The following is a 23,965-nucleotide window of genomic DNA, read 5'->3' as shown; positions in this document are numbered from 1 at the left end:
TCAGAAAGTTTATTACACTCCCCACAAAATGGAAAAGTGGCATATATTTCATACAGGAGAAGTATAAATCAATTTCAGGAACTACTTCAAACAGCCAATGAGAGAGTTAGCATTGTAAGAAGTACTTGGGATTATATTTGATAGCAAATGTATTTCAAAAGACCTCCCAGGCCTTGGCTCAGCGGTAGAGCGTCGGCCTGGCGTGCGGGGGACCCGGGTTCGATTCCCGGCCAGGGCACACAGGAGAAGCGCCCATTTGCTTCTCCACCCCCCCACCTCCTTCCTCTCTGTCTCTCTCTTCCCCTCCCTCAGCCAAGGCTCCATTGGAGCAAAGATGGCCCGGGCGTTGGGGATGGCTCCTTGGCCTCTGCCCCAGGCTCTAGAGTGGCTCTGGTCACGGCAGAGCGACGCCCCGGAGGGGCAGAGCATTGCCCCCTGGTGGGCAGAGCGTCGCCCCTGGTGGGCGTGCTGGGTGGATCCCGGTCGGTCGGGCGCATGCGGGAGTCTGTCTGACTGTCTCTCCCCGTTTCCAGCTTCAGAAAAATACAAAAAAAAAAAAAAGACCTCCCAGCTTGGGGAGGGTGAATACACAATATGGTATAGAGAATATGCGTTGTAGAACTGTGCACCTAAAACCTATATAATTTTGTTAACCAACGTCACCACAATAAATTCAATTACAAAAAAATATTATCTCACAGCCTTAGACTGAAACTGTAAAGGAAAGGGTTGATCAAAATATCTGATAAAAAAAACTTCAAAAAATAAAAAAGTTTTTACAAATAACTTGAAAGAAAGAAAAAATTTGCAATATCAAAGTACTAATATAATTACTATACAGCAAGTCCTTACAATAGCCACGAAAAAGACAAACATACCTATAAGATAATGAAAAAAATAAGCTGTATACAGATGAGATATATAAGCTATAAAATATGCTAGGACATGTAAATTGCAATAATATTTCTAGAGGGCAATTTGACAAACATTAAAAGCTTTAGAATACTGTGTGTTCTTTTACCTAGGAATTTTATTTTTAAGACTTTAACATAAGAAAACAATACCTGAAGAAGATAGATATGCACAAATAGATAAAAGAAATGTTTATTATAGTGTTCCCCTATCATAGGGTAAAGTGAATATAAACTAACTTTGCTGACTGGGGAACTGTTAAATGAATTATGGTATACAAATATAATGGAATGCTATGCAGTCATAAATATCATAGCCCTCATGAATGAGAACACATTATCTCAAGATAAGAAGTTGAAATTAGGAGAGAAGTGATTATCAGTGGAACTGAGCCCATTTCCTTAATCTCGTGAGCACATAGAGTAAGCAAGTGAATAATAAGTATTTATTGAGTGCCTACATTGTACCAGCATTCATGATATATCAATGGGCCATGCTTACTCATTTATTTTCAAGAATATAATGGTTTTTAAGTAATGTCTTATGTCTAATTGCAAATATTAGTACTTAAAAGTTTGGGCCATGCTGCTCTGCCTATGGAGTGACCTCCTCTCTGTCCCGCTGCTCCACTAATAAACTCTCTTTCACCCTAAACTCTAAAAAGAAAAGTTTGGACCCAGTTTAGCTCCAGAATTGAAAATGTAAAAATCAGGAAATGCAAAAATAGTTATTGAATTAAACCATGCCTCTAAAGATCAGTGATGGCTCTAACTTAAAAAACTGTCTATCCAAACAGAGTATTAACCGACACATGGAAATTTTATATTTTCTCTACTGGGTATTATCCAGCTTTCCACATGTCAGCTTTGACTGGCACAGTGACATACAACATATCCATACACCTTTCTGTATTTGTTTATTTCACACACCCATTCTCAGAAACCAGAAGATGATGTGCTGTAGTGTTCCTGTGTATTGGATGATTTCTTGGAGCATCTAGTTTAATAAACAAGTGGTTAGACTTGGTAAATTAGCTGTCAGTTTGAAGCCCAAAAGACAACAAATATTCTCCAGCTTAACTGTTTTGTGATCTTGAGTAAGTTACTTAACTTCTCAGCCTCTGTGCCTCACCCATGAAAAAGGGACAATACTAGTTCCAACTACAGAGGGTTATTGTGATGATTATATGAGTCAAATATATATCAACAGAAGAATATCTGAAGCCCTGGCTGGTTGTCTCTGCGGTAGAGAGTCAGCCTAACATGTGGAAGTCCCAGGTTTGATTCCCAGTCAGGACACATAGGAGAAGTGACCATCTGCTTCTCTACCCCTCCACCTCCCCTTTCTCTTTCTTTCTTTCTCTCTCTCTCTCTTTCACTCCTGCAGCCATGGCTCGAATGGTTCAAGTAAGTTGGCTCCAGGTGCTGAGGATGGCACCATGTCCTTGCTAGGTGCTAAAATAGCTCAGTTGCCAAGCAACAGAGCAGCAGCCCCAGATGGGCAGAGCATCCCCTAGTAGGGAGCTTGCCAGGTGGATCCCAGTAAGGGTGCATGCAGAAGTCTGTCTCTCTGTCTCCCCGCCTCTCACTTAATAAAAATAGAAAATAAAAAGGAAGAGCATCTGACACATAGTAAGCGATAATAATATTTACCATTGCTGTTACAATTATTTCAAGGTGTGTACAAAACCAAAAAATAAACATAGCACATTTTCTTGGCATACTAATTTTACTTGACTACTTGGGGGAATTGTTAAAATTGTTTAAACTGGAAATATTATGTACTCAAGTGTAAAATTCATTATAATACTAGAGCTAAAAAACAAGATTTTAAAGGAATCAAGCCTGTGGTGGCCCCTCCCGGCTGTGCCAAAACCTGCGCCTGCGTTTGTCCTTCTCTCCTCCCCACCTTGGGACTTTTCTAGCAGAAGCTCTGCTGTGTCACCTGTTCAGTCACTGCATGGGCTGCTTCACTGGGATCATGGCACTGGTTGACAAAGTCACAAATCTCTCGACTATTCACTATGAAGTTAATTCCATCTGTAGTGAGGACCAGGAAGCTGTCGTCAGCGTGATGTATCTACAATCAGAACCAAATTTACAGGATTATACACTACACTCGGCCTTAAAATAATCTTCATAATTCTAAGGTTTTATCTGTTTGTTTACAGCTTGTAGGCAAACAGAGTGAAAATGGAAGGCCTGTATTTAGGACCAAAGTAACATTTAGCATCAACCACCAAGGGCAAACCTAACATTTACAAAGTAACACCGCATAGAAAGTAGCCAGATGGCCCAATGCCAGAAGCTGCAAGAGGAAAGCACTTGTTTGGAGCCAGGCTTCCTGAGTTTGAAACCTGCCTTTATTTTTCGGCACGGCAAACATAGGAAGTTGAGCTCTATATGCTCTAGATTAGTTTTCTCTGGAACATGGGGTAGTAATAGCTATTTTGAACAGAGCCTGGCACATAATAAACCCTATATAAGTATTTGTTAGATAAAATGGATACAAGTGAGCTATCTATAAGACCTGAAATCATTCTGCTAATTAACAAACGTTTGCTACCAGCATCGGAAGTCTACTCTACACTGTGCCACCTTCTAGAGTAGGGCAGTTGCAGAGAAACATGTTGGCTCAAAACTGGGTATGTGTTTGGGGTCGTGTAGGGTAATGTGGACATTAATTAGTAGCATGCAAAAGATGTTATTTCACAGAAATAGAGCCCAGGCAATTATTTAGCTTGGTGGAAAAGGGAAGTCAGGGGCAGCTTCCAAGGGGAGGTGATGCGAAATGATCAGGTGCAGGCGAGGAAGGGCAGGAGAGCCATTCCACCAGGAGAATTCCACAGTGGGGTCAAACAAAAACCAAACACGTCCTCATAGCATAGGCCTGGAAGGCAGTATTTTATTTTCTCTGAGAAGTTGGTCTATCCTTCCCTTAATTACTCCTTTTTAAAAGTCATTTTGGCTACCTGTAAGGCTTCCACGAAAGCTTGTAGCTGGAGTTACACCGGCATGTGTATCAAGTGTTTACAAGTCTCTCTTACCTTAATCCGCTTTGTTTCAGGTTCTGCTATCACACCACTGCTCTTAAGATCCAAATCTCCAAGACTCCTCGTCATTGCAAGTCTGCCATTCACATGAGGCTGTCCCAAACTATTCCAAGCTACAAAACCACCATACTTCTTGATCCTGGTCGAGAAAAAATTAAGACCAGAAAACCAGGCATGGTTAAACTTAAGCATGAAATCAGTTTAAAATGCAAGATTTGACTTCGATGAAGTAGATATAAAAAAAAAATCTTCATCAGTTGAAGGTGGTACCTTTCTTTTTCATCTTTTCTTTCTGGAGTATGGTCAATGGTCAGCTTGACGGGCTTTCCTTTTCTACACAAAATAGCCTGGCTATCTCCGACACTGGCTATGACCAGTTCAATACCATCTCTCAACAGGGCTACTGTTGCAGTAGTCCCAGATGTCAGAGCAGATGCTGTGAACATTATGAAAAAGAGTACAAGTTATTGACAGTCAAATAACTGGAGATGGAATTTTCATTACAAAATAAAACACAGGCATGTTAAACTAATGCTGAAATGTCTCGTTTTAATTTAACTAGAGCTATGCAAATAAAATGCAAATGAACTATGTAAGTAAAAGCATGCAGAGAGAAGAATTTGATTCAGTAACAAGGCTCCATGCAAACAGAAAAAAAAAAAAACTGCTATCCTAATTTGGAAAATAATACATCACTGTCCCCCAGATGGCCTCTATTTATAACAAGTAGAGCTGACATGAACTTATAATAATTATTATGACACCTTTTTGTGGTATCAGGTATCAGAATTAAAAATATTGCATTTTAATTAGATTGGCTAATAAGTCAGGGTGACTTAGGCCTCCTGAGCCCATTCAGGCAAGTCAACTTTTCTATAATCTACAGACTCCGGTTTTTCTCTTTCATTTCTTACTCTTATCCTGTGAAAGTCTTATCAGTTAATAGGCTACGCAAAATATGCCAAGGGCACTTCATTTGCTCTTCAAGAGCTATATTTTATATTCTTACCTTCTACAAACAACTGTTTCAATTTTACAAACGTTCGTCCAAAAAAAAACTTCCTAAAATGGTTAAAGGCTCACATTCTTTTCTGTTTATCTTTGTGGTTACCCAGACATGAAACAGAGTTACAGCCATCATTTTATGAGGAGAAAAATGAGGGGAGTGAGAGACTGAAACTCATTCTGGTTTCCCATAAGCTTGGTGTAGTTAACACTCCTAGCTCCAGAAGGATCTACTACAATCGGTCTTTGTCCAGATGCAGGACAGAACAACCAAGTGCCACTACTGTGGTCATGCTGAGCCCAGAGCATTCCAAGATATTAATTTTCTCTGACCAAGAACAAAATTAAATGTTCCTTGGCTTGAGATCACCCCTATTTCCTCCATCCAATCCGAACTGCAGCTTTTCATCTTCCTCTGAAATTTTCTAACAGTTCTTTACTACTTGTTTAAAAAAATTTAAGGTGCATGAGCCTTGCCAAAGAGAGAATACTGTGAAATTATGGGCTAAAAAGTAAAGCAAATTGGAAGAAATTGAAAGAAGAAAAAAAACTTACTTAAAGCAGGTATTGTTTTCTGTAACATGGTTAGAGCGTCTAAATAAAATATTCAGATGATGAGAAGATGATTTTGACTTCAAAGGTAGATTTAGGAAAAATGAAGTGCTACTGATTTTCACTGATTGAGGCTCAATGGTGCTCTTTTTTTATTTTTAAAGGACAATTTTAAAAACTTCACCAATAATGCATTTTGGAAAGATATATATATATATATATATTCCAATCAGTATACTATTAAAATGCCTGCTTTAATCAAAAAAGCAAAAGGGAAAAATGAATAAACTCTACTTAATCTTTTATATTCATGCTGAATTTATTTTATTGAGAAATAGCATTGATAATTCTACTATCTTCCCATTTGTCTCTTGATTTTGGGACTGTGGTGCCAAAGCAATAATATCTTGGCCATGCTGGAATATATTTGTCACTGTATAGCATAAGTATTTTAGCATATAAGTTTCAGCAATGTTTATATTACAAATTTTAACTTGAGTTTTCCAAAACACTATACAATAAAATCTTGACAGTTAAACCTCTGTAATATTTTCAAACATTTGGAAGAGCCAAGCAAGCGGATACAGGCATTTATTTAGATGCTACCTATCCAGAGAGATTGGCATTGCTCTCCTTTGTTTAAACTGTCAGCAGCAGCTTTTTAAAAAGTGCCTTTAAATCAGCTACATCAAAAGAGTTCACATTTCATAAATGATCATTTCAAGTTTAGCTGTTCAAGATTATAACTCATGGCTCTGCCACCTAGAAATTTGAAAGAGCTTACATTTTTACCAACCCAGCTTCACAGTTCCAAAATCATAGAATTTAAGGGAAAGTTTTCAAAATTAACTGTTGATTCTGGTTTGCTAAGCATCTAAGAATATAACTATTAAATCAATATTTATTTTTCATTTAACATTTAACATACAAGTAAAAATTCTCACTTTTTGCCCTAACAGCAAAACTATAAAACTAAGACATCTTTCAGTAAGTTCTTAACACTCACTGGACATTTTCTACTGCAAGTCATCTCAACTAACGGGACAAAGAGGATGTGGGAACCTTCCAGTAGTCCAGGCTAGGAACCGCTGGACTCCTTCACCTGGGGCAAAATTAAGCAGATCTCTCTTTCCACTGAAGCCCAGCATATAGTGTCCACGGGCTCCAGGTCTAGAGCTGCTGAGCAGGCACAGTTCTCTGCCACAAATAACACGCACCGAGGCAAATAGGAAATTCACCCAGGAATTGTGCTCAAACATTACAAACCTGCAACACAGGGGAGGGCAGAGAAAGGGCTGCAAAATAAGGGGAAGGGTTTTTATTTGGGTGGAAATTTCACTTGCAAATTACATAATATTCCAGGAGATGCCAAATCAAAGATTCCAAAACTCAGTTTGCCCAAGTTGATGGTATGTTGTAGTCAAGTCTATTTTCCCATTACAAGGTATGCTTCTTAGTTTTGTGGCTTTCCAAGGTAGGAAAAACCATATACAAATGTATGTGTACCAAAAACACACATGTGGTGACACAGACACGCATCTACATATTGATATATACACTCTCACACAATATACAGTCCTGAAGAGTAAAGCAGTGCTTTATCAAGTTGAAGAAGAATGCACTGTATATTTGTTTGGTAGCAATATCAAATAGTTCCAATACCAGAAAGGAAACTTCAAGGCATAGCACTGAATATTGGTTATAGTTGGAGAGTAGGTGAACTACAATATACCACCAAATTACTGAGTTTGAAATATATACCAGGAGGAATCAAAGCACCTCCTCTACCAGAAACAAGGAGTAACACACTTGTTAATGTTGCTCATTGCAGGGATTTAGTATGTAAAAGTCATATTTTCAGTAGAATGATTAATTGTTTAAATAAAGGCCAGTAAATCTCTTGAGTACTAATGCGTGTTTATAATTTTGTATATTTCATAAAGTGGGTGTTTCTGCAGCTCTCTCTTTCCCCCAGTGTTGCAGGTCGACATATCAAAACAAAAATGATCAAGATTTTTAAAGGCAACAGAAAGAGGAAAAGCTGTACTTTTCAAGGAAAAACTCCCACCTCCCCCCTGGTAATTATTCAATTGTGCAAACAGCCATATGTATAAACCAATACAATATTTATTAAAAATGGGTGTTCCAAAGATGAATAACTTATGAACACCAAAATCAAAGTAGTGAGCTGAGAACAAGAACAGCACAATAACATTATCTCTCAATGCCATCCCTTTCTTTCTCGTTGGCTTCCCCCAGCATAAAAAGAGTACCCAAAAATGTTGCGTTTTTAACACTGGTCATGTTGTAGTTTAATTCTTCTTTAAAGAGATCACAAAACATGAAGAGCAGGAAGTTTCTGATGAGACTCACAATGCTGTCACCATCTCCAACTCTGAACGTCAGAGCAAATCTTCTCATTTTTATCCATTTGTCTCTTGAGAAGTTTTGTTGCTTTCAAACCTTAAGCAATCTAGAAACACTTTGAAGAGTTTATAGTATATAGGATTATAATCTAAGTTTTCTTCCATCTGGTTTAAGTGACAATCTGTTCATAAGCAATAGACTAATGGGATCATTTGAAATTACTGGCTGGTTAATTGTAAAAATAAACATGACTGGAATAAGTTGAACATAAAAATTTTCAAAGATGGTGATTAAATTAGCTATTTGTAAATAAGGGTAAACTCAAAATTCATCAACAAATTGATAAAAATAGCAAGCAATTTCTTAGGGGCAAGACTTTTGCCATTTCCTCCTAAGTGGCATTCTGATTTTATTCTCCTCTAAGGACCCCCAGTTTAAATCGAAATAGAAAATATTTTAAATGCTAATGAGATAATTTGAAGTACTTTATGCAGATGTAACAGTTTTGGACTAAAGTCTTGATGAGTATGTTTTATTTTTGCTTTATTATTTTCACTTTCTCTTAAGAAAGCTAATACAGTATAACTGAGGGGCACTGCTCCCATTTATACCTGAAATTCCACTATCAGTGATTCATTCCTATGGTTTAACCAATCTTTTTTCAGGTTTCCCTAATAGTTTAAATTTACTCACGAGTGATAACTCATTAAAAGACATACATTATACCGATAATTTTGTTCAATCAGCTATAGGATAATCAAGGAATAAATTATAATAACTTTGGTGAGAATGAGTAGAAGTGGAGATCAGTTCAGTCCAACTGAGTACCTTCCAGATTCTATGCAGGGTGCTGAACAATGGAGATTCCAAATGAAGTAAGCATGGTCCCTACCCTGCCAGCTACTCACAGGAAGTGTTCTGGGGAAAAAAATGGGTCTGATGCTAAAAGAAAAGGTGAAAGAAACTGGAGAGGGCAAACTGTAATTACTTCACAATTTTATTTAACTAACACTAGTCCTCCTCATATGTATGCTAGAAAGAATATTATCCACTCTTACAGACTGCTTCAGTTCTTAATGGAAACTACAACAATTTTTTAATTTAAATAATAACTTTGAAATCTAAGATGGTCTTAAGTTTTTTTAATCCACAAGTTTAAAAGTTAAACAACATAAAGCATTCAAATTTTTTTTTTTTTTTTTTACTAAAAGCATTCTATTTGTAGTGGCTTTAATATTTTTGATAAAATAGGCCCCAATGTCTAAAGGCAATTTTTGCCATCTAAAGCTGTAGCAACTTATTAAGCATTTTAAAGTTGTTCTCAAAATATTTATTTAAAAAACATACAGACTCAATGATCTGTAAGAATACAAAATAAGATTTAAGAACAGCAATGTCATAAAAGACTTTACTTCTTTTAATAATACACTAAGCATCGTTTGTCTTGCTCCATTATACTTGCATTAAATGAAAAATAAATTTCACAATCTTATGAAAGTTCTGATAATTATCTCAAAGCATGTGACAGAAGAACTTCAATAAATACATTTTAATTTCATTATTAGAAATGGATCACATGTTTTATAATTAATTTCTTTGAACAACCTCTTTTTACATGAGAAAGACATCTTTAAGTAAGTTTCTATTAAGGTCAGGAAGTTAAGTAAATTCTCTCCCTAAATTCAAAATGTCTTTTAGTTATAATTTATTATTTAATAAATGACAGGGGTACTTTATTTAACACTGAATCTATTGTTGCTTTAAGCATTTTTTTTTTCCCTTCCTTTCCAAGTGAGAGAAGGGGAGATAGAAGAGACAGACTCTCACATGCTCCCTAAGATCCACCCAGCAACCCCAGTCTGGGGCAGATGCTCTGCCCACCTGGGGCCATGCTCACAGGAGCGGTTTTTAGCCCCTGAGGCAGAGGCCCCATGGAGCCATCCTCAGCCAGGGCCTATGGGCTCCAGCCAGTCCAGCCATGCTGTGGGAGGGGAAAAGAGAGAGAGAAGGGGGAGGGTTGGAGAAGCAGATGGTTGCTTCTCCTGTGTGCCTTGACCAGAATCACACCTGGGACATCTACACGCCAGCTGGACACTACCACTGAGCTGAGCCAATGGGCCAGGGCCTGCTTTAAGCATCTTGGTTGATGAGATCCTTCATGAAAGGGCTAACCACAGTCATGAAGGGTTTATGTTTTGTATTACTGGCCACATTCCCATGATGAATGCTTCATCCTTTTCTGAAAACCTTGCCCAGTAAGTAAATTCTACTTGTTTATAGAACAGCTAGGGCACACCACTAAACTACAGCTGATAATCACCATGGTATGAGATCAGCCATCCTGGTTATGGAGGAAATAAGCACTCCAATATGGATACCAATATAGTCAGGGTTATAAAAATAAAATGATCAGAGAGTATTCTAATGTCTTCTTCTCCTTCATATATTTTATCCACCACGAGTAAGAGACAAATTTTATGTGAGATAAATTTTATGCCTAAAATTTATCCTCTTTCAACTTCTACTTTTCATAAGGTGAAGGGGCCAGCTGGAAGGCAGAAAAGTCCAAAGGAATGAAGGAGAAAATGGGCCTGCATGACCTACAAACGAGAAAAGGAATCCCTGAGCAAAGGGATAGACTCTAACGCTTCTCCGAGAAGTGTAAAGAGGAGGTAAAACTTTTTAACGAGTCAACCTAATCCTCATCTTTAAATATGCCCATGAGAGAGGCCACAGTGGGTGCCAGGGAAACCCCAGCAACTGCCCTTGACCTCTCCTCTTTGAGTTTCAGTTCCTCATCGGGGAATTGGGGAGAATTCTATCCCTAGGCACTCCAACTGAAAACTGAAAATGACATTTCTGTGGGGCACTTTGACCTCCTTTAAACAAGAGGATGAACCCAACATAAATTAATATTATTGCATGATTCACTTCCATTCTATATGCATACATTTATATGGTTGCAAAAGAAGTTTTCAAGATTAACTTTATAAGCAAAATATATAGGGACCAGCTAACCAGAAAACGTTAATTACATTTTCCTGAAATGGCTTTGACAAATCTAGTCAAAATAAGCAATATTTTACTTCCAAGATTTAAGGACAAACAGTACACAAGATCTATAATTCACCTTGTGTCTAACAAATAAAAACAAAATGTCACTACAACAGGAAAGCTGCAAGACCAGCTTTTTTAAGAAGTAGGAGAAAAATTCTTCATTCTGATTATACAAAGTAGTGTATATTAGTCATTATCCTTTCCGATCTAGGACCAATTGGCAATTTTCTCTTTGCCTGACAATTACTGGGTAGACAAGATTACCATGCAGTATATTTTAGTATTTGATCGTAAGATTTTTCTAAAGAAACAAAAATAATGATACTCATAGTATGAATATCTTGTCCATAAAATGTGCAATTGAATAGATTAAAACATTTTTAAATCTTTTTAAAATTGAAATTCAATATCAAAACCATTTTGGAGCTTCAATTTCTGAAAATTTCTCCAATATATTTCACTTAAAAGTGAGATACTAACATACTTTTTGGATTCCAAACAGTATTTAAAGTGGTTCTTTATATAAAAGCATTTTCCACATAAACATTCCTACAAAATAAACTTACACTAAAATTCCCACCCCCAGAGAACTTAAATTGTTTCCAGTTTATTCAGACAGTCCCCTAGATGCTAAAGAATGTGATTGTTTTACTTACCATCAGCAGACAGGTGGGCATGACTCGCAAAGGCTTTATCTATTTCTAGAAAAGCCAAGGTCAACAAAGTTTCCAAGTTCTTCTCCTTAGGAAGCAAATCCCTTTGTGAGGAGGGAAAAAAAGAGCCCCAAAAAATCATTTTACAATAGGTGTCTCCTCTTCCTCCCATCTGCCCTCCTCCAGGTCATGCTAGCTAGCAGTCACTCCATACAATGGACCGCCACTGCTTGCCTTTCAGGTGCTGTTAAGTGTCTACTGAGTGAGAGGTATAGTGGTAAGCCTCTAAAAGACACTAAAATAAAAGTCCAAGTTCCCATAGTTAAACGATTAATCCTCACTACCGCAACCCTGACAGGTTAAGAGCTCCTGCGTATTAAAGTAAGCCACTGAGTTCTTCTGTGGAATAAGGTGAAACATGCTTAAATCAACTAATAAACAGTCTGAACAATTATACACAAGAAGGTAAGAAATAGTCATGGCCATAACTCTGTCACATGTTCTCCCCTCTTTTAATGTTAGCAATAGTGTGATCCTCAAAAACACATTATGATAATTACATTAAATAACCTATGTAAAGAGCTTCATTCCTCAGAGGGCCCTTTCCATCCCTCAGAGGTAGGAGTAATTCACTCTTTCCTTATCCCTGTCCCCCTCTGCCTACAATAGCCTTCCATTTTGTTGAGTCTCTATTTGCTAGATGGGACGCTAGATTCAGGAACTGTTTAATCAAGCACATGAGATGTTTAAAATTTTCTCAGTTGAATTTTTGTTATTTAATATGATCAATGCTCCACCAAGGGAGCTGTTAAAACATATTTTTCTGAAATGGTATAACCATCAGTAATAAATGGCATGCGTAAGCTACTGCTTGTTCATAAAACAATCATCACAAAACCACTTAACTAACTACATTAAGACTGAACATCTCAGACAAAAGGTGAAAGTTTAAACATGAAGCATAAGGCACACTACAAAGTCAAGAGTGAAAATCACTGTACATACATGATGCATTGCTCCATGTGAGTGTGACAGAAATCAGCAGCTGCAGGTCCGCCGTGTCCATCATATACCGCAAAATATAGGACCTCATCAGTCAGCTGAGCAAAGTCAAATCTGTCTTCATTTTCTTTCCGTTTGCCAATCTGTGAGGCGCAACCCACGTTTTCCAAGCTGATTTTGGGTATTGGCTTGCCATATTTAATACTGGGTGGCAGAAGAATTGGCTCATCGATGCGGTTATCCCAGATCCCAAAATTATCCCAGGTGGCTGGACGCCCACTACCATCTGGGTCAAACCGAGAACACCTGGGCTCTGAAGTCGAGCTGTGGCATGTGGGTGTCACCCGCCTGTCATCCTGCAGCAGGCGGGAGCTTAGCAGCACTCTCCTTCTCACCTGGTTCCCACCACTTCTAACCAAAGTAATTAAGGCAGCTGTTGACATAACTCAAATCCAAAGGGTTCAGTAATCAGGGAAAGACCAGTGGAACAAAAATGGAATGTCTTCAATAAAAATGATGTAACTGAAGAGAAAGAAAAAGAGAAAAAGAATGAGGCTCCGTTAGTAATCCTGACTATAACTAATATATTATTAGAGATTACCAAAAATGATGGTATTAAAGAATGTGGCACCTAACAGACAACTTCTAAGAATAGCGGATCATTTGTGATCTACTATTTATCCCATTCAGAGTTTAAATTCTATAAAAATTTGGCAATGTGCACATATCCCATGGAATCAAGCTTTCACCTACAATCACCTTGGGATCTTGGTAATATGCAGATTCTGTCTGAGTGGGGCCTGAGATTCAACATTTCTAGTCAGTTCCTTGGTGATGCCCGCCTGGTCCAGCAGGCTGGCTTTGAGTAGCAAGAATATAGAATATAGGTATAAGTAAATAGTCTTCCCTTTATTAATTCCATTGCTCTGAAGAAAAGGAGCAAATATTACTAACAAAGTATCTTACAAGAGAGAAATAAGAGAAGATAAAATAACTGGTTAATAGAATGTTTATGATAGTTCTGAACCCAGAATGCCCAGCAAAGAACATCTAGGATCTAGGCTTCATTTTGCATCAGTATTTTTCCACTTACTAAGCTTAACATTTGTACATGGATTCATGCAAACACTCCCAGAGGCACAGGATACGTCAGTTCTTATGTTCCCCCTTGCGGTAGACAAGCATGGGGAAGGTGTGTGATCTCAGGAGTTGAGTGGCACTGCATTTCTGACAAGAACCCCCGAGGTATGAGCCACTGACCTATGTATTTACATGAACAGTAGCAGCTCTCCTCTCCCACAACCTCAGGAGCCCACCCACACTCACTGCCTACAAGTGCAGCAGGAGATAGCACCGGAGACTGAACCACATTTCTTTGAAATGATTATTCTGCACCTCTACACCTGGATTCTGCCCCAGAGTTAAATCCTAAAATTTCCCTGGGTGTGGTGACGGGGAATTCCTACACCCTAGCAGGAAGGGCTGTTTCTGGTAATTTTCCATACAAATAAGGTTCTAATCAGAAATTCATCTCCATGGTACTTTGTTCTGTTATTTTATGAATTAAAAACCAACTTGATCCCTGGAAGTGTAGCTCAGTTGGTTAGAGCATCATCCCCATACATCAAGGTTGTGGGTTTGATCCACAGTCAACCAATGATGTGTAAAAAAAAGTGGAACAACAAATAAATCTTTCTCTCTCTCATCAACAAATAAAAAATTTTAAATAAACTTTATTTTAAAAAGAAAACAACTTGAAAACATAGCATAGAGTTAAGATTTGATAGTGCCAGATGAGGGTAGATGTTATGTTTGTATGTTATGTTATGTTATGTTATGTTATGTTGTTATGATTAAATTATTTCACGATAAAAAATGAGCTTGAAAAAATAGATCTCGAGGTGACGTCACGGAAATGGCACCGTGAGCAGCGCGTCCGACAGCTCTCCCCTAAATCACAACAAATTTATCAACTAGAAACAGAAAAATTTATCCTCGGAGCATTCCGGAGTTCCACACAAACTGATAGCGAAAGGACTGTTATCACTTGAATCTGAGAGACGAGGGTGTGGAGGAATCGACCACAGGGACGTTCTTTCAAACCGCAAGGAAGTGCGCCTGTGGTGAGTCAGCCCATATACTTGGGAACCGCGAGCCCCCGCGAGCCGCCCCCGGGAGCCGCGAGCGGCCGCTGCGAACTGCCACAGCGAGCGGCCGCGCGCGTGCCCGGTCAGGTTGAGCACCGCTGACGTTCCCAGCGGCCCGCACACTGCGAGTGGGGGTCGCCGGCCACCGGTGCCCGGAGCGCCCCATTCACGCGCGTGCCTTGGGCATTCCACGCGCCCAGGGCGCCCTTCTGGCCCGCACACCCAGGGGGCTCCATTATCCTGCGCCTGGTGCGGTCCAGCCGCCAGCGGCCGGGCGAGCGGGAGAGGCTTGGGAGATTCTCTCCTTGGGCGGGGCACCTCACCCAGCCATTCAAGCTAACAATCAAGCGTTGGGGGAGGGGCGCGCGCAGGCAGCCTAAAATACCTTCGGAAGCACAGCTGCGACCCAATCACTGAAATTAGCTGAACCCATAAAATCTGCGCACCCTCGGTTCTAATTGATAAGATCTCTCTCAGTTCAGCGATCCAAGACAAGAGGCGTGATATTTTTTAGTGCCTCTCGCTAAGGGGCGGGGGCAACTTCTGATTGATAGAGCCTCCATATTCAGGGATAAACGCTAACAAGAAGGACTTGGCAGATAATAAGGTCTATACTACACTAGTCGTAAGCAGAGACTAGTGCCTCTTCTTCCCTGCAAAAACAGGCTACAAAGTGTGGAAAGCCTGGGTTGAGAGGTTCAACTAAATGATAGGCGCTGAACAGTCACCTTGACAACAATTGACTCCCACCCCCGCCTGATTACACTGGAGGCCCTGACTCTCAGAGCCTTTCCCAAAGCCTTGCACTGAGTGGGGATAGAGTGGGGATTTCCCAGCTCTTTGAGCCTCTTACTCCCCAGGCAGAAGCAGTTGCAGCCTTATAGCTGGATCACCAGGCTGCTAATTCAGAAAGGGGGGACTAGGAGAGAGAATCCAGGAAAGCAAACTCTCTCATCGTTGGACCCTGCAAACGCCAACAAGCCTTGACTACCAGCAAGACTAAAGCCAATTATATGACATTGCCATAGAATCCCATCAACTGCAAATCCCTACCTAAGAGTGACACAGGGGCAGAGCCTGGGGTACAGAGTCACCAACCAGGAAGAGGGAGAGAAAAGAAAAAGGAAGAAGTTAACCTCTCAAAATCAAGAAAAACCCACAGACTTTACAACTTGATCCACTAATTTTTTTTTGTTGTTGTTGTTGTTGTTTGTTTCTTCTATCTTTTTGCCTTTATTTCCTCCACGATCCTTCTATTCTCTGCCCATCTTATGCTTCCCATTTCTTGAACTACACTACCCATGAGTGTTGCATTTTATTTTTCTTCTTCATCCTCACCCTCCTTTAAGGTTATACTCCAAAACACTTAACTCTCACTCTCTCCTCTTTTGTTTTTTTTTTTTTGTCTTGCTTTATTTTGTTTTTTCTCTTCCTATTTTATTTCTTCCTTCGTTTTTCTCTTTTTCTTATTTTTTCCTTTCTATTCGTTTTTTCTTTTCTCATTTTACTTTCCTCCTATATAATCCTCAATCACGAACAAATTAGTTAATTTGGGACTCAAGGCTTTTTTTTGGCTTTATTTCTCTTTTATGCTTTTGTTTTTATTTTTTTTTCTTGTTTGTTTATTTTTGTGGCATTTTGGGTCCTCTCAACCCAAGGTCTCCATTGTATTTAGTCTTCGCTCCACTTAATACAACAGATTTTTACTTATTATTTTTATTTTTTCTTCTTTATTATTCTTTTTTGGTCCTTTTTTCTGGTTCCCTCTTATCCCTCTCATTATATATCTTAGTTGACCATCACTTACAAGCAAATCATCTTATGCTTGTCTAAGATTTTCTTCCTTTTGTTTTTTTTTGTTGTTTTTTTTTTGCATTTAGTAGGTCCCTACTCCTTTTTTTTGCCCCTTGAACTCTTCACCCCAAATCAGGCCCTCCATTATAGGCACGATATTTCCCTGAGGAGGGGAGAGGAGGGAAAGAGAAGAGAGAAAAAAAGGGGGAAATAATAAATTATTACTGTTTTTTCTTTGTGGGGTGTTTTACCTTTTTTTTTTTTTTTTTTTTTACTTTTTACTCTTTATTAATTCTAATTAGTGCTATCAATAAGACCACCCTCAGATGCCGATAAGAAAGAGGAAATCGAATATTATGGATACAAAAGAAAGAGAGGTAACACAAATAGATGTGGAAAAATCTATGGAGAAAAGACTTAACATATTGGAAGCCTTGGAGCTAAATGACAGAGAATTTAAAATAAAAATCTTAAAAATACTCAGAGATATACAAGAAAACACAGAAAGGCAATATAGGGAGATCAGAAAACAACTCAATGAACACAAAGAATATATTACCAAGGAAATTGAAACTATAAAAACAAATCAAACAGAAATGAAAAACTCAATTCACGAGCTGAAAAACGAGGTAACAAGCTTAGCTAACAGAACAGCCCAGATTGAAGATAGGATTAGTGAAATAGAAGACAAACAACTTGAGGCACAACAGAGAGAAGAAGAAAGAGACTCAAAAATAATAAAAAACGAGAAAGCCCTACAGGAATTGTCTGACTCCATCAGAAAGAATAACATAAGAATAATAGGTATATCAGAGGGAGAAGAGAAAGAAAATGGAATGGAGAATATACTCAAACAAATAATAGACGAGAACTTCCCAAGCCTGTGGAAGGAACTAAAGCCTCAAATTCAAGAAGCAAACAGAACACCAAGTTTTCTTAACCCCAACAAACCCACTCCAAGGCACATCATAATAAAGATGACACAAACCAATGACAAAGAAAAAATTCTCAAGGCAGCCAGGGAAAAGAAGAGTACAACATATAAAGGAAGGCCTATTAGATTATCATCAGATTTCTCAGCAGAAACTCTACAAGCTAGAAGAGAGTGGACCCCAATATTTAAAGCCCTGAAAGAGAGGAACTTTCAGCCAAGAATACTATACCCATCAAAGCTATCCTTCAAGTATGAAGGAGATATAAAAACATTCACAATACAGAAAAGATGAGAGAATTTATCAGCAGAAAGCCCCCACTCCAGGAAATACTAAAGGGGGTTTTCCAACCAGATTCAAAGAACAAAAGAAAACAACACCACAAGTAACAGCTCCACCAAGAACACAATAAAACCAAACTTAAACTGTGACAACAAAGGAAAAAAAGGGGGAGAGGATGGAGATTAACAGTAGCAAAGGATGATGAAGTGCAGAAATACTTATAAGATAGGGTACTACAATGAATATGGTAGGTACCCTTTTCATTACTTAATGGTAACCACCCTTAAAAAAACCACCACAAAAACACTTGACTTAAAAAAGGTAGCAACAGAGGAAAGAAGTATGGAACACAAACAAACAAAAACAAATGATAGAAAAACAAAAGAGAAGAATCAAACTAGATACAAAACTAACAGAAAGCAATTTATAAAATGGCAGTAGGGAACCCACAAGTGTCAATAATTACACTAAATGTAAATGGATTAAACTTACCAATAAAAAGACACAGAGTAGCAGAATGGATTAAAAAAGAAAATCCAACTATATGCTGTCTACAAGAAACACATCTAAGCAACAAGGATAAAAACAAATTCAAAGTGAAAGGCTGGAAAACAATACTCCAAGCAAACAACACCCAAAAAAAAGTAGGTGTAGCAATACTCATATCTAATAATGCTGACTACAAGACAGAAAAAGTACTCAGAGACAAAAATGGTCATTTCAAAATGATTAAGGGGAAGTTGAATCAAGAAGACATAACAATCCTTAATATATATGCACCAAACCAAGGAGCACCAAAATATATAAGACAGCTACTTATTGACCTTAAAACAAAAACTAACAAAAATACAATCATACTTGGAGACCTCAATACACCACTGACGGCTCTAGATCGGTCATCCAAACAGAGAATCAATAAAGATATAGTGGCCTTAAACGAAATACTAGAACACCTGGATATGATAGACATCTACAGGACACTTCATCCCAAAGCGACAGAGTATACATTTTTCTCTAGTGTACATGGAACATTCTCAAGAATTGACCATATGTTGGGCCACAAAGACAATATCAGCAAATTTAGAAAAATTGAAATTGTACCAAGCATATTTTCTGATCATAAAGCCTTGAAACTAGAATTCAACTGCAAAAAAGAGGGGGGAAAACCCACAAAAATGTGGAAACTAAACAACATACTTCTAAAAAATGAATGGGTCAAAGAAGAAATAAGCGCAGAAATCAAAAGATATATACAGACAAATGAAAATGAAAATACGACATATCAGAATCTCTGGGATGCAGCAAAAGCAGTAATAAGAGGAAAGTTCATATCACTTCAGGCCTATATGAACAAACAAGAGAGAGCCGAAGTAAACCACTTAACTCCACACCTTAAGGAACTAGAAAAAGAAGAACAAAGACAACCCAAAACCAGCCGAAGAAAGGAGATAATAAAAATCAGAGCAGAAATAAATGAAATAGAGAACAGAAAAACTATAGAAAAAAATCAATAAAACAAGGAGCTGGTTCTTTGAAAAGATCAACAAAATTGACAAACCCTTGGCAAGACTCACCAAGGAAAAAAGACACAGGACTCAAATAAATAAAATCCAAAATGAAAGAGGAGAGATCACCACAGACATCATAGATATACAAAGAGTTATTGTAGAATACTATGAAAAATTATATGCCACCAAATACAACAATCTAGAAGAAATGGATAAATTCCTAGAACAATACAACCTTCCTAGACTGAGTCATGAAGAAGCAGAAAGCCTAAACAGACCAATCAGCAGGGAGGAAATAGAAAAAACTATTAAAAATCTCCCCAAAAATAAAAGTCCAGGCCCAGACGGTTATACTAGTGAATTCTATCAAACATTCAAAGAAGACTTGGTTCCTATTCTACTCAAAATCAAAGAAGCAATACTTGCAAACACATTTTATGAGGCAACATAACCCTCATGCGAAAACCTGGCAATGATGGAACAAAAAAAAGAAAACTACAGACCAATATCTCTAATGAATACAGATGCTAAAATACTAAACAAAGTACTGGCAAATCAAATACAACAACATATTAAAAAATAATACATCATGATCAAGTGGGATTTATCCCAGAATCTCAAGGATGGTTCAACATACGTAAAACGGTTAACGTAATACACCACATCAACAAAACAAAGAACAAAAACCACATGATCTTATCATAGATGCAGAAAAGGCTTTTGATAAAATACAACACAATTTTATGTTTAAGACTCTCAACAAAATGGGTATAGAAGGAAAATATCTCAACATGATAAAGGCCATATATGATAAACCATCAGCCAACATCCTATTAAACGGCACAAAACTGAGGACTTTCTACCTTAAATCAGGAACAAGACAGGGTTGTCCACTCTCTCCACTCTTATTCAACGTGGTGCTAGAAGTTCTGGCCAGAGCAATCCAGACAAGACAAAGAAATAAAAGGCATCCATATCGGAAAAGAAGAAGTAAAGCTATCACTTTTTGCTGATGATATGATCCTATACATCGAAAACCCGAAGGACTCCACAAAAAGATTATTAGAAACAATAAACCAATACAGTAAGGTCGCAGGATACAAAATTAACATACAAAAGTCCATAGCCTTTCTATATGCCAACAATGAAATATTAGAAAACGAACTCAAAAAAAATAATCCCCTTCACGATTGCAACAAAAAAATAAAATACCTAGGAATAAACATAACAAAGAACGTAAAGGACCTATATAATGAAAATTACAAAGCATTGTTAAGGGAAATCGAAAAAGATACAATGAGATGGAAAAATATTCCTTGTTCTTGGATAGGAAGAATAAATATAATCAAAATGGCCATATTACCCAAAGCAATATACAAATTTAATGCAATTCCCATCAAAATTCCTATGACATTTTTTAAAGAAATGGAACAAAAAATCATCAGATTTATATGGAACTATAAAAAACCCCGAATAGCCAAAACAATCCTAAGGAAAAAGAATGAAGCTGGGGGCATTACAATACCTGACTTTAAACTATATTATAGGGCCACGATAATCAAAACAGCATGGTATTGGCAAAAAATAGACACTCAGACCAATGGAACAGAATAGAAAGCCCAGAAATAAACCACATATATATGGTCAAATAATCTTTGATAAAGGGGCCAACAACACACAATGGAGAAAAAAAGCCTCTTCAACAAATGGTGTTGGGAAAACTGGAAAGCCACATGCAAAGAATGAAACTCGACTACAGCCTGTCCCCGTGTACTAAAATTAATTCAAAATGGGTCAAAGACCTAAATATAAGACCTGAAACAATAAAGTACATAGAAGAAGACATAGGTACTAAAATCATGGACCTGGGTTTTAAAGAACATTTTATGAACTTGACTCCAATGGCAAGAGAAGTGAAGGCAAAGATAAATGAATGGGACTACATCAGAATTAAAAGTTTTTGCTCAGCAAGAGAAACTGATATCAAAATAAACAGACAGCCAACTATATGGGAACTGATATTTTCAAACGACAGCTCAGATAAGGGCCTAATATCCAAAATTTACAAAGAACTCATAAAACTCAACAACAAACAAACAAACAATCCAATAAAAAATGGGAAGAGGACATGAACAGACACTTCTCCCAGGAAGAGATACAGATAGCCAACAGATATATGAAAAGATGCTCAGCTTCATTAGTTATTAGAGAAATGCAAATCAAAACTACAATGAGATACCACCTCACTCCTGTTAGATTAGCTATTATCAACAAGACGGGTAATAGCAAATGTTGGAGAGGCTGTGGAGAAAAGGAACCCTCATTCACTGTTGGTGGGACTGTAAAGTAGTACAACCATTATGGAGGAAAGTATGGTGGTTCCTCAAAAAACTACAAATAGAACTACCTTATGACCCAACAATCCCTCTACTGGGTATATACCCCAAAACCTCAGAAACATTGATACGTGAAGACACATGTGGCCCCATGTTCATTGCAGCACTGTTCACAGTGGCCAAGACATGGAAACAACCAAAAAGCCCTTCAATAGAAGACTGGATAAAGAAGATGTGGCACATATACACTATGGAATACTACTCAGCCATAAGAAATGATGACATCGGATCATTTACAGCAAAATGGTGGGATCTTGATAACATTATAAGGAGTGAAATAAGTAAATCAGAAAAAAACAAGAACTACATGATTCCATACATTGGTGGAACATAAAAATGAGACTAAGAGACATGGACAAGAGTGTGGTGGTTACCAAGGGTGGGGGGGAGGGAGGACATGGGAGGGAGGGAGGGAGAGAGTTAGGGGGAGGGGGAGGGGCACAGAGAACTAGATAGAAAGTGACAGAGGACAATCTGACTTGGGGCGAGGGGTTTGCAAAATAATTTGATGACAAAATAACCTAGACATGTTTTCTTTGAATATATGTACCCTGATTTATTAATGTCATCCCATTACCATTAATAAAAATTTATTAAAAAAAAAAAAAAGAAAAAAAAAAAAGAAAAAATAGATCTCCCCAAAAGACACAAACATACACATATACTCACACACACACAGCCCAGTTTGAGTGAATCCATAAGAAAATGTGTTACAAATTTCAAACACTCATTTTCAAATAAATTTTTGGAAATCAGTATAGCTATGTATAGGAAGGGCCATTACTCCCTTCAGTGAGTAAAGCAATAAAAGGAAATAATGAGGTTCTGAAGAACACCCCTAGGTATTTAAGCAATGAAAGACATGAGCCCTACCTTCATAGTATTTAAAATAAAGATGCCCTCCTCCAAACAATGAATGTTATAAAAGACAGGAAGCCATTCCTTCTTGGCCTTTTAGCTGATATCACATATAAAAGACTAAAATTCACTTCTTTTAAAAAAAATTATTTTATTTTTTTATTAAGTGAGAGGTAGCAGAGATACAGACTCCAGCATGTACTCTGACTAGGATCCACCCGACAGGCACCCTACTGGGGAATGCTCTGCCCATCTGGGGCTGTTGATCTGTTGTTGCTCAGCAACCGAGCTGTTAGCCTCCCAGGGAGGCCTTGGTGCCATCCTCAGCACCCAGGGCCAACTTGCTTGAATGAGATATGGTTGCAGGAGGGAGGGAAGAGAAAGAGAGAGAAAGAGAGAGAAAGAGAGAGAGAGAGGAGGAAGAGGAGGAGGAAGGGGAAGGGCAGAGAAGCAGATGGTCACTTCTCCTGTGTGCCCTGACCAAAATCAAACCTGGAACTTCCACACGCCAGGCCAACACTCTACTACTGCTGAGCCAAAAGGCCAAGGCTCACTTCTTTTATAACAGTTGGGGGTGAAGAGGGGACATCATCTCTGCTTATCAAATATCTAAGAGAACTAACACATTCCATTACAAAAGAGAAGTGTTTATTTCTTTGCTTCTGATTGAAGGTTATATTTTCTTTAGCAACAATAACTGTCAAATAAAGGTAATGTGGAAAAATGTCAACCTATAATGCAATCTAGAAAGTAAAAGAACTAACTTAATTTTATTTTTTGAGAGAGAGAAAGGAAAGAGAAACATCAGTTTGTTTTTCCACTTAGGTGTGCAATAATTGATTGCTTTGCATTCGTGCCCTCACTGGGGCTGGAACTGGTGACTTTGGGGTGGAGCCAGTATCCTTGGGATTCAGCCAGAGATCCGGGGATCCAGCTGGTGAACCTGGGATGGAACTGGGAACTTCAACGCTCCTGGACAATGTTCTATTATTCACTGTGCCACCGCCAGGGCTAAGTACTAATTATTGATGGAGATAATTCACAAAGTAGCTTTACACCATATGGAAAAAGTAAAAACTTTAAATGTGCATTGATTAGAAAACTCATTCATATTGGAAGGGTGCACCAAAAATTAGCAAAGTACTCTTTCGGCTTTAGTCTGAAAGCGTAAATGCCAATATTCAACCTTAGGCTATTTTGCAGTCATGTACCTACTTTAAACAAGAGGTCTAAATTACAAACAATAAATATTGACTCAAGTTTTTCTGCAGTTTTCATAGGATACTCTTGTCCCTTCCCCCTTTCTCTCCTCCAAATATAAAAAAAATAAAACAAAACAGAGCTGCCGTCTCAGCAGGAAACAAATATCTACTGGAAACATTATTAAAGAATGAAACAAAATGCTAGTTGTGCTGTTTCTTTGAGCCCACATGCACTAAAATCAATCA

General features: G+C 38.0%; 1 protein-coding gene across 3 annotated transcripts in view; it reads right to left on the bottom strand.

Annotated features, from left to right (window-relative positions):
- The window catches only part of PPM1K (protein phosphatase, Mg2+/Mn2+ dependent 1K), a 34,857-nt gene that overhangs the window by 5,196 nt on the left and 5,696 nt on the right, over positions 1-23,965 (bottom strand). For all 3 annotated transcript variants that reach the window (XM_066232533.1, XM_066232532.1, XM_066232534.1), the window contains exons 2-6: positions 12,604-13,122; positions 11,602-11,702; positions 4,235-4,400; positions 3,959-4,103; positions 2,857-2,991 (exon numbers count right to left, since the gene is read on the bottom strand). In XM_066232533.1, the coding sequence (XP_066088630.1) occupies positions 2,857-2,991; positions 3,959-4,103; positions 4,235-4,400; positions 11,602-11,702; positions 12,604-13,043 (987 nt within the window). In that variant the 5' untranslated portion in view covers positions 13,044-13,122. The remainder of the gene's footprint in view (positions 1-2,856; positions 2,992-3,958; positions 4,104-4,234; positions 4,401-11,601; positions 11,703-12,603; positions 13,123-23,965) is intronic.

The sequence above is a fragment of the Saccopteryx bilineata genome, chromosome 5 (genome assembly GCF_036850765.1).
Source record: "Saccopteryx bilineata isolate mSacBil1 chromosome 5, mSacBil1_pri_phased_curated, whole genome shotgun sequence".
NCBI classification, from domain to species: Eukaryota; Metazoa; Chordata; class Mammalia; order Chiroptera; family Emballonuridae; genus Saccopteryx; species Saccopteryx bilineata.
The sequence above is the reverse complement of the archived record's forward strand: the minus strand, read 5'-3'. Positions and strand labels throughout refer to the sequence as shown.